The sequence below is a fragment of the Rhincodon typus genome, unplaced genomic scaffold (genome assembly GCF_021869965.1).
Source record: "Rhincodon typus isolate 14 unplaced genomic scaffold, sRhiTyp1.1 hic_rhity00004558, whole genome shotgun sequence".
Lineage (NCBI taxonomy): Eukaryota > Metazoa > Chordata > Chondrichthyes > Orectolobiformes > Rhincodontidae > Rhincodon > Rhincodon typus.
Window position 1 is genome coordinate 1 of NW_025970196.1, and position 12,735 is coordinate 12,735.

Sequence of the window (12,735 nt, forward strand, 5' to 3'; positions counted from 1 at the left end):
GAAAGAGATGGTGATCCATTATCTTTTACCAGAATCACCAACCTTTGCTTAGAGGCATCTTTAGTAACGACACGACGGATTGTCCAAATTTCCCCAGTGTCTGGTGAAATAGTAAAAAGGTTATGCTGGGTAGCCTGAAAAATGGAATAAGAAAGACGAGCGTTCTGACCGGCGTCAGCGTCAGTGGCGGATACCTTGGCAACCAAGTAGCCTGGTTCTGCAAACCTGGATATTGTGTCAACTGCTGTTGACCCAAATTCGGCGAATGGCTGTACGATGACTGGCACATTGTCATTTTGATCCAGGATAATCACATCCACTGAAACATTACTTGCAAGTGATGGCGTCCCAAAGTCCATGACCTGAGCTTGAATCTGAAAGTTTCTATGTTGCTCGTAGTCGAAAGATCTTTGAGCGAAAATGACACCAGTGTCCGGGTTAATAGAGATGTAACTGAATACCGAGGCGTTCTGAATTTGAGTCTCCAGAATAAAGTATTTCATTTTTGCGTTTACTCCAACGTCGGGATCAAAGGCTGTAATAGAAAATATAGAAGCGCCAATCTCATTATTCTCCATTATGCTTGCTGTAAATACAGATTGACTGAACTGTGGCGCGTTGTCATTTACATCGGTTACCTCGACGCGAATAGTTTTCTTGGATGTAAGTGGAGGATTTCCGGCATCCGAACATGTTATTGTAACGTCATACTTGGAAGTGTTTTCACGATCAAGTGAATGATGAACAAGTATTCCATAAAAATTCTTTAAAGAAGAATCCAGTTTAAATGGCAATTTATTTGAAATATGACATTGTACCTGCCCGTTTCTCCCCGAATCTTTATCTGCTGCAGCGAACAGAGCGACTACAGTCCCACTAGCTACATTTTCCGATATTGTACTCGATAAAGACGTCAAAATCACCTCAGGTGGGTTATCATTCACATCAATAATATTTACCAAAACATCACAGTGCCCCGACATAGCGTCAGAACCTCCGTCTGTAGCCTGAATGTTTAACTCAAAGACACTGGTTTGTTCATAGTCCAACGTCCGTTTTACTATAATTTCACCAGTTTTGGAATTCACCCCAAACAGCTCTCGAACTCGAGCTGAAGTGTGGCTACCAAACGAGTAGCTTATCTCTCCATTGGGGCCATCGTCCAAGTCAGTGGTATTTAGTATGATTACCTGCGTTCCTGTGGCTACGTTCTCTAACAGACTGACTCTGTAAACTGACTGGGAGAAGATGGGAGCGTTGTCGTTTGCATCCTTTACAGTTATCGATATCTGAACCAAGCCCGACCTCACGGGCACTCCGCCGTCCTTGGCTATCAACGTTAATTTGTGGCTGGTTTCCGCTTCTCTATCCAAGGTACTCTGCAGCACTAGTACCGGGGATTTTACATTACCACTGCGCATCTGTACATCGAGAAAAAAATAATCGTTCGGAAGGAGCTCGTAGGTTTGTACGGAGTTGGTTCCAACGTCCAGATCGTGCGCGGGCTCGAGTGGAAAGCGCGTTCCAGGAGTAGAACGCTCTGACACTTCTAGGCGGAATTGTGTATTTGGGAAACTGGGAGCATTGTCATTTACATCGAGAATCTCCACTGCAACCTGGTACAGCTTTAAAGGATTTTCAAGGAAAACGTTGAAGCTTAGCACACAACTGAGGCTCGGTCCGCAAATCTCTTCTCTGTCAATTATTTTCGTCACCCGTAAAATGCCAATGTCCAAATTTATATCCACGTATTGTTTGTTGGTCCTGGCTACCATTCGCAAGTTGCGAGCCGGGAGCTGCTTTACATCTAAGCTGAGATCCTCAGCGATATTCCCAACAAAGGCGCCGAGTTGCAGTTCTTCAGGAATTGAGTAACGAATCTGTCCAAACACGAGATTCCAAGGAGAGAATATGCAGCACAAGAAGTGGCATTTCAGAAGCCAAAATATGTTATATCTCATTTCCAGAGTCAAACATTCCCTTTATATCAGCATGTCTCCGCAGCATTAATTATTCTCTTTTTAGTTATATCAATGTTTTTATTTCGAAAACCACTGCACTGGAGTAAATACCTGAACATTTCACGAATCGCTAAGATTATACAATTTGAGTCTTCTATTTTCTCAAAACGTCCATTCGATTCGTGAACAATTCCTAACGAGCCGCTTGCAATCCAATTTTATCTCTGTGCGTGATCGGACGTGATGGTGTCTGGGTAGCGAAGGGGCTGTCCGGATCCCCAACCACATCTTAAGTTCTGATTGGTGAAGAGCAGCACATTTAAATTCGACCAATCAAATTACCGTTGCCTTCTTAAAGCTGGGAGTTCTGTAGTGAGTGCAAATGCCTCAATTTATTGTTGCACAATAAAAATATTTTAAGATATATTGAACTGTATTGTTTCTCCCCGTACCAAAGTTACAACTGGAAAGAAATGACAACATGCTACACATGACAGGAGAGATAAAAATAAAAGAACATTTGTCATATGCCTCGTTTGTGTGTAAGTATTGTGTAATTTATAATTCAGCTGCGGTTCTTGTGTTATTGCATTCTGTTGCCAAATTAGGCATTTCTCACCACAGGAACACAAAACTATTTCATTGTTCACCTTTTGATGAGAAATGTGAAAATAGCCATTACTATACTCAGTTTCATTTTCAGACTCCATATAACTATCCAGTGTCACTTGTAATAATTTCCATTCTCGGTGTTCTAGTTAGATCAATCCGTGGAAAAAAAAAAATTCCAACCTTTTGCCATGCACAATTGTGGAGAATTATACGCAGAACGAGTTATTCCTCCCTCACGTCTTACACTATGGTCCAAGGTAGATATTGTGTTATTTCCAAGGTTATCTGTAGCTTTCAAGATATTAAAGGAACACACACGTGAACCCCGGTTTTCGAAGCTGAATCATGCAAGTAGTTCCATCAGCTGTTCGAAAACACAAAGTTACGAAAGGCCTCCAAAGAACATGGACAGTGTTCAATTTCTAAGGCATGAAATGTATTTTTGACGAGTCCAACACTCAACATTTCAGAATTTCTCATGGAAAGAATTTGAAGCATGCTGGCATAATAATTTGTCAGGGTTTGAGATGATTTTTCCAAATGCATCCAAATACACGTCTTTAGTTTCCAAAAAATAATACCTACTATGGTGTTCCATGATCAACCTCATAGTGTCCGAGAAATGAGTTTAGTAAGCAAAATTAAATGACATATGATACATGTTAATAAATTGTCATGGATTGAAATTTGGTTGACAGAGATGAAACAGAGGGATTGATGAAAGGGACGTTTGTTTTCTCAGTGGTATATACTGAATACTGGGGTACCGCAAGGTTTCAGTCCCAGCGTTTCATATATATGTATGACCAGGATGAAGGAATAAATTATAATGTAACATTTCTACATTGTGAGATTTTGAGTCATGAGCAGGTTGGAAGGAGACTTCCAGATGTGGACATATGCAAGGATCCTGTATCCGTGCACGTCTGCTAGTGAAAGTAGTCAGGCAGGGGATATATTGTCTTGAGGTTGGTTGGCTCGCCAAGCTGGTTTGTTGTTCCACAGACGTTTCGTTACCGTGCTTGGTAAAATCCTCAGTGCAGCCTCTGATGAAGCGTCGGTGTGTTTTCCCGCCTGGCTTTTAAACTCTGGGGTCCGTTGCGATGGATTGCCTCACTTCCGGGTTTCCTCCCGGAAGGGGAATGTATATGGGGTCGAGTTCAATGTGTTTATTAATAGCCTGCTTCGTGGAGTGTCATGCTTCCAGGAATTCTCGTGCTTGTCTTTGCCTAGCCTGTCCCAGGATCTTGGTGTTGTCCCAGTCGAAGTCGTGGTTCTCCTTGTCCATGTGGATTGAGATGAGTGAGTATTGGTCGTGTCTTTTTGTAGCCAGTTGGTGTTCATGGACCCTTGTTGTTAGTTTCCTCCCTGTTTGTTCGATGTAGTGTTTCTCGCAGTCTCTGCAGGGGATCTTGTAGATGACATTGGTCCTGTCCATGGCAGGGTGTGGGTCTTTAGTTCGGGGGAGCACTTGTCGTAGGGTTGATGTGGGTTTGTGTACCACTCTGATGCCCAGCGGTCGTAAAAGTCTCGTGTTGAGTTCTGACGTGTTCCTGATGTAGGGTAGTGTGATAAGTGTGTCGGGGCGTGTAGAATCTTTCTGATACTGTTCCTGTAGGCATCTCCTGACCCAGTTCTTTGGATATCCAATATCCTTGAACACTTGGAAGAAATTACGCGCCAAAAAACGTTATTCCAGGAAGCTACCAATCAAGACTGGACAACCGACATGGAACGAGCCATTAACATCAGCCGACAGGCCACAAGAGCCAAGAAAAGACAGACCCTGCAAGACAAGCTAACCACACTTACCCACAAAAGCGACAACAACAGAACTGACACATGGATAAGGAACCTCTCCGACAGGAAACTGACAGACGCGGAAAAAGCCGTTCTCACCCGGGAACTGAACTACAACTTCAGGGATGCCAACAAAACGGAATGGCGAGCTACACCGGAAGCCACACTCAAGACCAACAATATCAACGAAGAAACACAACAAACTGTAAGACAGACGGTAGTCCCGACACTAACCAGAAAGAGGGAACTCAACACCCTCAACACACGGGAAAGACAAGTCCTGGACAGATTAAAGAAGGACAAGAACATCACTATACTACCTGCAGACAAAGGGCGCATGACAGTGATAATGAATAAAAAGGACGACATCTCCAAAGCACAAGCACTGCTCGCCGACGAGAACACATACCGGCCAGTACAAATTGGCCCGACACCACAACTAGGCAACAAAATCCTGTACACGCTACAAAGACTTAAACAAACAGGACAGATCAACAAAGCAGACTTCTTAAGAATGAAACCCGAAAGAAACAACACACCCCGATTCTACGGCCTCCCTAAAGTGCACAAACCGGAAGTCCCCATCAGACCCGTAGACTTCCTACCAGGCACTCCATCGCACAGATTAGCCAGAGAACTACAAAGAAGACTCAAGCACCTATTCAACAAATCACCCCAGTCCAACCACTCAGCCCAAGAATTCCTCAACTCCACCAAAGACATAAAGATCGAGGACGAAGAGACCATGATATCGTTTGATGTCACCGCCCTATTCACGTCAACAGACATACCACTCGCAAGGGAAACAATGACAACACTCCTGGAACAAGAACACGACCCCAGTGAAACCATCTCCAAGGACAACATGCTTAAACTACTGGGCCTATGCCTGACCACCCACTTCACCTTCAATGGTCAAACATACGAGCAAATCAACGGGGCACCCATGGGATCGCCTATCTCCAGACTAATAGCAGAAGCAGTGATGCAAAGACTGGAAAGGACTGCCCTTCCGCAAATCCAACCTAAACTATGGATACGCTACGTAGATGACACCTTGGTCATCATTAAACGGACCAAATTAGAAGAGACACACAAACTCATAAACAACACCCTCACCGGAATAAAATTCACGAGAGAGGAGGAGAAGAACATACAACTCCCATTCCTGGACGTCATGGTAGAGCACAAGACAAATGGGGAACTGCAAACGAAAGTACACCGAAAAGCCACACACACAGACCAGGTATTGAACTTCAACAGTAACCATCCCAGCACACACAAACGAAGCTGCGTGCGAACACTGTTTGAAAGGGCAACAACACACTGCAGTAACATAGAACTACGCCAAGAGGAGGAGGAATACCTCTTCCAAGTGTTCAAGGATAATGGATATCCAAAGAACTGGGTCAGGAGATGCCTACAGGAACAGCATCAGAAAGATTCTACACGCCCCGACACACTCATCACACTACCCTACATCAGGAACACGTCAGAACTCACCACAAGACTTTTACGACCGCTGGGCATCAGAGTGGCACACAAACCCACATCAACCCTACGACAAGTGCTCACCCGAACTAAAGACCCACTCCCCGCCATGGACAGGACCAATTTTTCTTTTTCTACAAGATCCCCTGCAGAGACTGCGAGAAACACTACATCGGACAAACAGGAAGGAAACTAACAACAAGAGTAAATGACACCAACTGGCTACAAAAAGACACGACCAATACTCACTCATCTCAATCCACATGGACAAGGAGAACCACGACTTCGACTGGGACAACACCAAGATCCTGGGACAGGCTAGGCAGAGACAAGCACGAGAATTCCTGGAAGCATGGCACTCCACGAAGCAGGGTATTAATGAACATATTGAACTCGACCCCATATACGGAGGAAACCCGGAAGTGAGGCAATCCATCGCAACGGACCCCAGAGTTTAAAAGCCACGCGGGAAAACACACCGACGCTTCATCGGAGGCTGCACTGAGGATGTTACCAAGCATGGTAACGAAACGTCTGCGGAACAACAAACCAGATCGGCGAGCCAACCAACCTCAACAACCACAACCCGAGCTACAAATCTACTCCAAAACCTTAGGGTATATTGTCTTTCATTGCAAGAAGATATGCGTTCTGAAGTAGAGATGTTTTACTACTACAGGGCTTGGTAAAATTACGTCTTGAGGATGGCATGCAGGTTTGGTCTCTCTCCCTCAGAAAGAACATACTTTTCAAAGAGGGAGTGTGGAAAAGATTTCACAGGGCGACATTGCCCTATGAGAAATTTCGACTGGTTGCGTAGTTGTGAAGGTTTGTAAGGATGAGAGGGGATTTGATAGCAGCATATAAAATTCCAACAGGCTGAACAGATCAGGTATAGGGAAGATGACGTCTCTGGTTGTGATGTGTAACCCCAGGGGTCACAGTCTCAGGATACATGGTAGACCATTTAAGACTGTGATATGGAAACATTTCTTCAGTCAAATAGTTGTGAGCTTATGGAATTATCCACCATAAAAGACTGGGAAGGCCATCTCACTGAATGTATTCAAGAAAGTCATAGACAAATATTTAGATTTTAAAATCATCAAGGAGATTGAAGAGAAAGGAGGAAAATCTCATGAGATCGAGGATTAGCCATGATCATATTGGATGGTGAAGCAGGTTTAAAGGTCCAAATAGCCTCGTTCTGACCCTACTTTCAATATTTCTATTTTTCTGCCGCAGTGTTTCATTTATGATCATTTCCAGCTTGCTTATTTCTTGTATCAAATGATGCATGCATTTACGTATTTATTTTCGAAACTAGATACTTTTCAGTCTGTATAGGTACGTGTATAGGAAGGACTTAGAGGGATACTGGACAAAAGCAGCTCAGTTTCGGAAACTTGCTCCCGTTAAATGTGTAGGACCGAAGGGCCTGTTTCTGTGTTGTATAACTTGATGCCTTCGAACACATCTTTCAATTGTAAAATGTCACCCTGAAAACAGGGATTTTTCTTTCACCTCACTGACTGTCACCGCAACTCTGGCACAATAACAAATGTACTTATACAACTACAGTATGCACTTATAATTCAGAAACAGCTGGTGGTGGGGTGAGTTCAAGTCAGGCTCCATATCCGGTTGCGTTCTGGAAAATGAGTAGGAAATGTTCTCTTTGCTCTTCAAATTCTGTTGTGAAATGTAAGCGTCTTGTGAGGTCCAAGGATATAAATAACCTATGCAAACGGGGATCCTTTCCCCGACAAAGAGTAGGAGGTCCAGGTGTGTACTGTAAACTTGCTTGCCATTTCCTGGATGAAATTATGTCAATCCCACAGCTGTTTATATTTAATATTAGCACTTCTTGGAATAACAGTTCCTAAATCGATCAAATTGTCTTGCGTATTGGTAAAATCATCACAGACTTCTGCAAGGAATCCAACTCTCATATGTTATCGATGAAGTGGCATCAATTCTTTCAGTCTCAAGATCCAAACCAAGTCTCATTTGTCGTGCATTGAAATGTCTACTGAATAGTTTCAATGACAATATCAAAGCATCACATAATTATTAAAACGTAGGAGTAAATTCAGTCGATTGTGTCTGCACTGTCTTTATTATCTCATCTCGTTCTGTGATCTCGTGTCAATATCATGAATTTTTCCCATATAACTGCTCGTCATATTACTAAAAAATAAACTAATGCTCTCCTGAATGCTTCAACTGGAACTGACTCCACCACATTTTCATGGATTGGATTCTACACCCTAACAACTCGATCTGTGAGAATGTTTCCAATTCATTCAGATTTTTTCCGACCATCATTCCTTTTTTTTCTGAAAAACCTCAATAACCGCATAAACCTCCCAAATGCCCGACAGTTCGCCATTCCATTCTACACTTTATACTATTTTGTGTGAGCAATTAAGTAGGGCTGTCAAGATCGCCACCCACATTTCAGCTTCTGATTGGTCAGTGGGGAGCTCTCACGTTCAACCAATCAAGATACAGATGATTTCTTAAAAGTGGAACGATTTGGAAGATTTTTTACTTGCATTTCACATTTATGATTGTGTAATTAAAAATACAATCTTTTCATTTCATTCATAATTTTAGTTCTATTTGCTGAAACATCACTTGCGAGATCTTTTGTAATGAATAACTAGATCAGGATTACATTTCCCTTCTACTAAGCACATTTCTGTAGACCCTACTTATTACACGAACCATGAATTTTCTGGTGCTTCACTATTTAAATATTCTTAACGGATTTTAACCATCCGATTTGTCAACATTTACTATTTATTATTTATTCATCCACAGTAGCAACATTTTATTACTCAATATCAGGATCACTTGAAGTAAAAAAAAGTTGTCAAATGTGTTTACAGCAAAATATTGTGGATGCTGGAGATCTGAATTAAAAGCCAAATGTGCTGGGATAAACTCAGTCGGTCTGGCAGAAGCTTCATAGAGAGAAACAGAGATAATGTTTTCAGTTTTTATGGATCGTTTGATGGAGAGTCATATTGGACTCAAAACATGAACTTTGTTTCTCTCTCCTCAGATGCAACCAGATCTGTTTCGTTTCTCTCATACATTTTGATTTTATTTAAATATAATTACAGTGTATGATGCAAGATGGATTACGGCTGGCTTTGTATTCTCTATGGAGTTGGGGTAAAAGATGGGAATTAGCGGAGAGTGGGGTTGTGTAGTGGATGGGAAAACAGGCTTGGTGGATTTTGTATTCTAAATAGTGTGTGAATACAAGTTGTAGCCCCTCAATTCATATTATTACTCACTATGGATGCAATAGTGGGATTTACTGTTTACTGCATTATCTAGTACACAACCATATAATGAAGAGAGGACTTAAAATAATTTATCTACCATTAATTACTTCGATGTAACCTTGCAAATTATATTTTTACAGTCATAAAGTAATTTATTTGCATGTATAAGAGAGTTCGAGAACTATCAAGATGATACTTTGATTTTATGTCAGAGCCCTCGGCAACTTCAAATCTTCTTTGCTTGGATCCATTTCAAATCGAAACGCTACATAATTACTTTGCAACCTTTGGTTAGGACTGCAATCCTGCTGTCAGCGAGCATGTTCTGTACTTCTGATATTACATCAAAGCTTAGAGTCTTTACTGCATAGTTAAAATACAAATGACTAGAGAGTGTAGGTAATGGATGAAGCATGGATAGAATGGGTATACAGAGTATTTTCCCCAGGGAAGAACTGTCAGTACTCGGGAACACAGGTTTAAGTCAAAAGGGGGTAAGTTTAAAGGAGATGTGAGAATCAGGTTTTTAAGCGTAGGGTGGTAAGTGCCTGGAATAAGCTATCAGAGAATCTGGTGGAGGCAGGCACATTAATAACATTTCAGAGGCATCTTGACAGAGATGTGAATAGTTAGGGAACAGAGGGATACAGGCCATGTAGAGGCAAAAGGTTTTTAGTTTCAAAAGGCACCATGTGTCGGCGCAGTCTTGGTGGGGGTCAAATGGCTTGTTACTATGCTGTGCTGTTCTTTGCTCTTTGTAGTGTCGACATGTTCAATACTTATAAATAAGCAACTATACACTTAAAAATAATCTGAAAATGATGTGGACCACAGAACAATAGGTAAAAATGACTTTAGAACTTCTTGGAATTACACTTAATCACAGTAGATTCATACAGTCATACAGCACTGATACAGACCTTTCGATCCAACCATTCTACACTGATCATTATTGCAAACTAAACTAGTCGCATCTTCCTCTGGTTGGGACATATCCCTGCAGACATTTCTTTTTCATCTCCTCATCTCCTCATCTAAGCATCTTTTAAACATTGTAACTGTACTGGCATCCAAAATGTATTCTCAAAGTTCATTACACACACAAACCACGCTCTGTGTTAAAAAGTCACACCTCATGTTTTTTAAAATCTTTCTCCTCTCACTTAAAACTATGCCCCGTAGTCCTGAAATCCCCCACCCGAGGGAAAAGACACCTTCCATTCACTCAATCCATATCCTCAAAATTTGGTATAAGGTCACCCCTCAAACTCCAATGCTCCAGTGGAAAACAAAATCTCCCAGCCTATCCAGCCTCTCTTTATAATTCAAACTCTCCATTCCTGGCGACATCCTGGTAAATCACTTTTGAAACTTCTCCTGGTAAATAATACCCTTCTTACAGCAGGGCGATTGTAAATTATAGATTGTAAACAAGAGCAGGTCAGACGGTAAGAATCTTATGGCGAGCAGCACAGCTCATTACCACCCAAAGCTTATCCACCATCAACAATACACGAGTCAGCAGTGTGATAGAACATTTCCCACTTGTCTGGATGGTGCAACCCTAACAGCACTAAAAAAAAATCTGGGCACTATCCAGGACAACACAGACCAGTTGATTGGCACAACATTCACAGTGTGTACTATCGACAAGAGATGCTGCAGAAATTCACCAAAGATCTTTCGATGACATCTTCCAAATCCAGGACCACGTCCATGCAGAAGGATAAGGGCGTCAGATACACAGGAACACCACTACCTTTAAGTTCCTCTCTAAGCCACTCACCATCCTGATATAGAAACATATTGCCTAATGCTGGGTCAAAATCCTGGAATTCTTCCCTAATGGCATTGTGGGTCAAAATACACCAAATGGACTGCAGTGCTTCAGGAAGGCAACTTACTCCCACATTTTCAAGGGCAACTAGGGACATTCAGTAAATGCAAGCCAGTCAGCGACGCCCATGTCCCATAGGTGAATCAAAACAAACACATTACCGGAGATACCACCATGAAATCAGGAAATGTGAGAAGAAATTGCTATTACATAGGAAATTAAATATATTTCAACATATATTAAATAAACAGTCATATCATTTACAAATGATGCATTTCCTAACATATTTGCACATCCATGGATCAACCGTTTATTATTTACCAATAGACCAGAAATGGTAAAAGGTAACGTTGTCTTCGTCCTCCTGATCCCTTAAGGTTTCTCTCTCATTACAGAGGGATGCATGGTGGTGGTTCCACCTAAGAATCACCACACCTCAGGTGAGGGAGAGGTCAAGAAGGAGAATATTTCCTTGGGAACCACAGCCAGTGCAAGAATGCAACACCTATTGGTGTTATTTTCATTAGAAACCGGACATCAAGCCAGCTGAGCTACCTGACAACCAAGAGTAGGTCAGAACATAATAATTCTGGGCAGGAATCTCACCTTCTGACTCCCCAGACCAGTTCAAAATTTTTAAGGTGAAAATTAGGACTGTGATGGACTGAGATCCACTTGCCCGGAGGTATGCATTTCAAACAAAACTCAAGATATTTAATGCCAACGAAGACTAAACAACATATTTGACTGGAACACCACATAACATCTTCAACATCCACTCCCTTCACTGTCAAAGCACAATACCAGCAGTGTGCATCATCTATAAGATGCACTGCAGCAACTCACCAAGGCCTCTGTGACATTACTTCTAATAGCACTACAAGTAGCAACGAGAAGGACGAGAATAGTAGATGCAAAAAAAAATTGATACGGCATAGACTGACCTGGCCTAAAAGTATAACATGGTTCCAAAACTGTCGTGGAGTCAAATCGTTGGAGACCCTGCCTAAATACAGGGTGAAAACACCAACTCCACAGTTCATGGAGGCAACTAGAAGCCATCTTCTTGAGGAAAACTAGGACCATGCAAAAGTGCTGGCCAAACGGTGATGCTCACATTGCTTGAAAGAATAAAAAAAATCCTATTCCCATTTTCGAAGTGGCTCACCTCATTGTACAAAATGTTGCTGACCTTCTCAGTGTGCAGCAACTCTGGATCCTGTTTCCCAACATAATCATTCTGGGCATACATTTTGTCCGTGGGTGACTTGCATCTGTTGGGGGTTATGAAGTCTCTCCTTGTTGACTGCAATGTTGAACATGATTCATAACGGAAACTCTGAGAAAGTGGGTCACCACCGAATACCTCAACGTAATTTGAGGGTATCTGAAGGTTTCTACTGGCCTTTTGAATTCCATTCAGAGAATGCCCAGTTTCAATGCAACAACAAACTCCCAGGGAACAGCGCTGACCACTCTTTGCATTCCTGCTTTTATGAACCTTCACAGCAAGAATAATTAAAATCACGAGAAAAATGGTAGAAATGCTTCCTAATGCGATGACCAAGGAAAGGCTCAGATCAGGACTAAACCCGGGGTCTTCAGATGAACCATTGACATTGGATAACATTTCAGCGTCATCACCTATTACAGTTAAGATAAAAGTCACTGAGGCTGAAAGAGATGGTGATCCATTATCTTTTACCAGAATCACCAACCTTTGCTTAGAGGCATC

At 42.0% G+C, this 12,735-nt stretch overlaps 1 protein-coding gene across 1 annotated transcript; it reads right to left on the reverse strand.

Annotated features, from left to right (window-relative positions):
• Positions 1-5: 5 nt before the first annotated feature.
• LOC125481961 (protocadherin-10-like) lies at positions 6-2,175 on the reverse strand (the record flags this gene model as incomplete). The annotated part of the gene is made up of 1 exon (XM_048593917.1): positions 6-2,175. A coding segment is annotated over exon 1 (1,956 nt), but the record flags the coding sequence as incomplete, so codon positions are not given.
• Between the last annotated feature and the right edge of the window lie 10,560 nt (positions 2,176-12,735).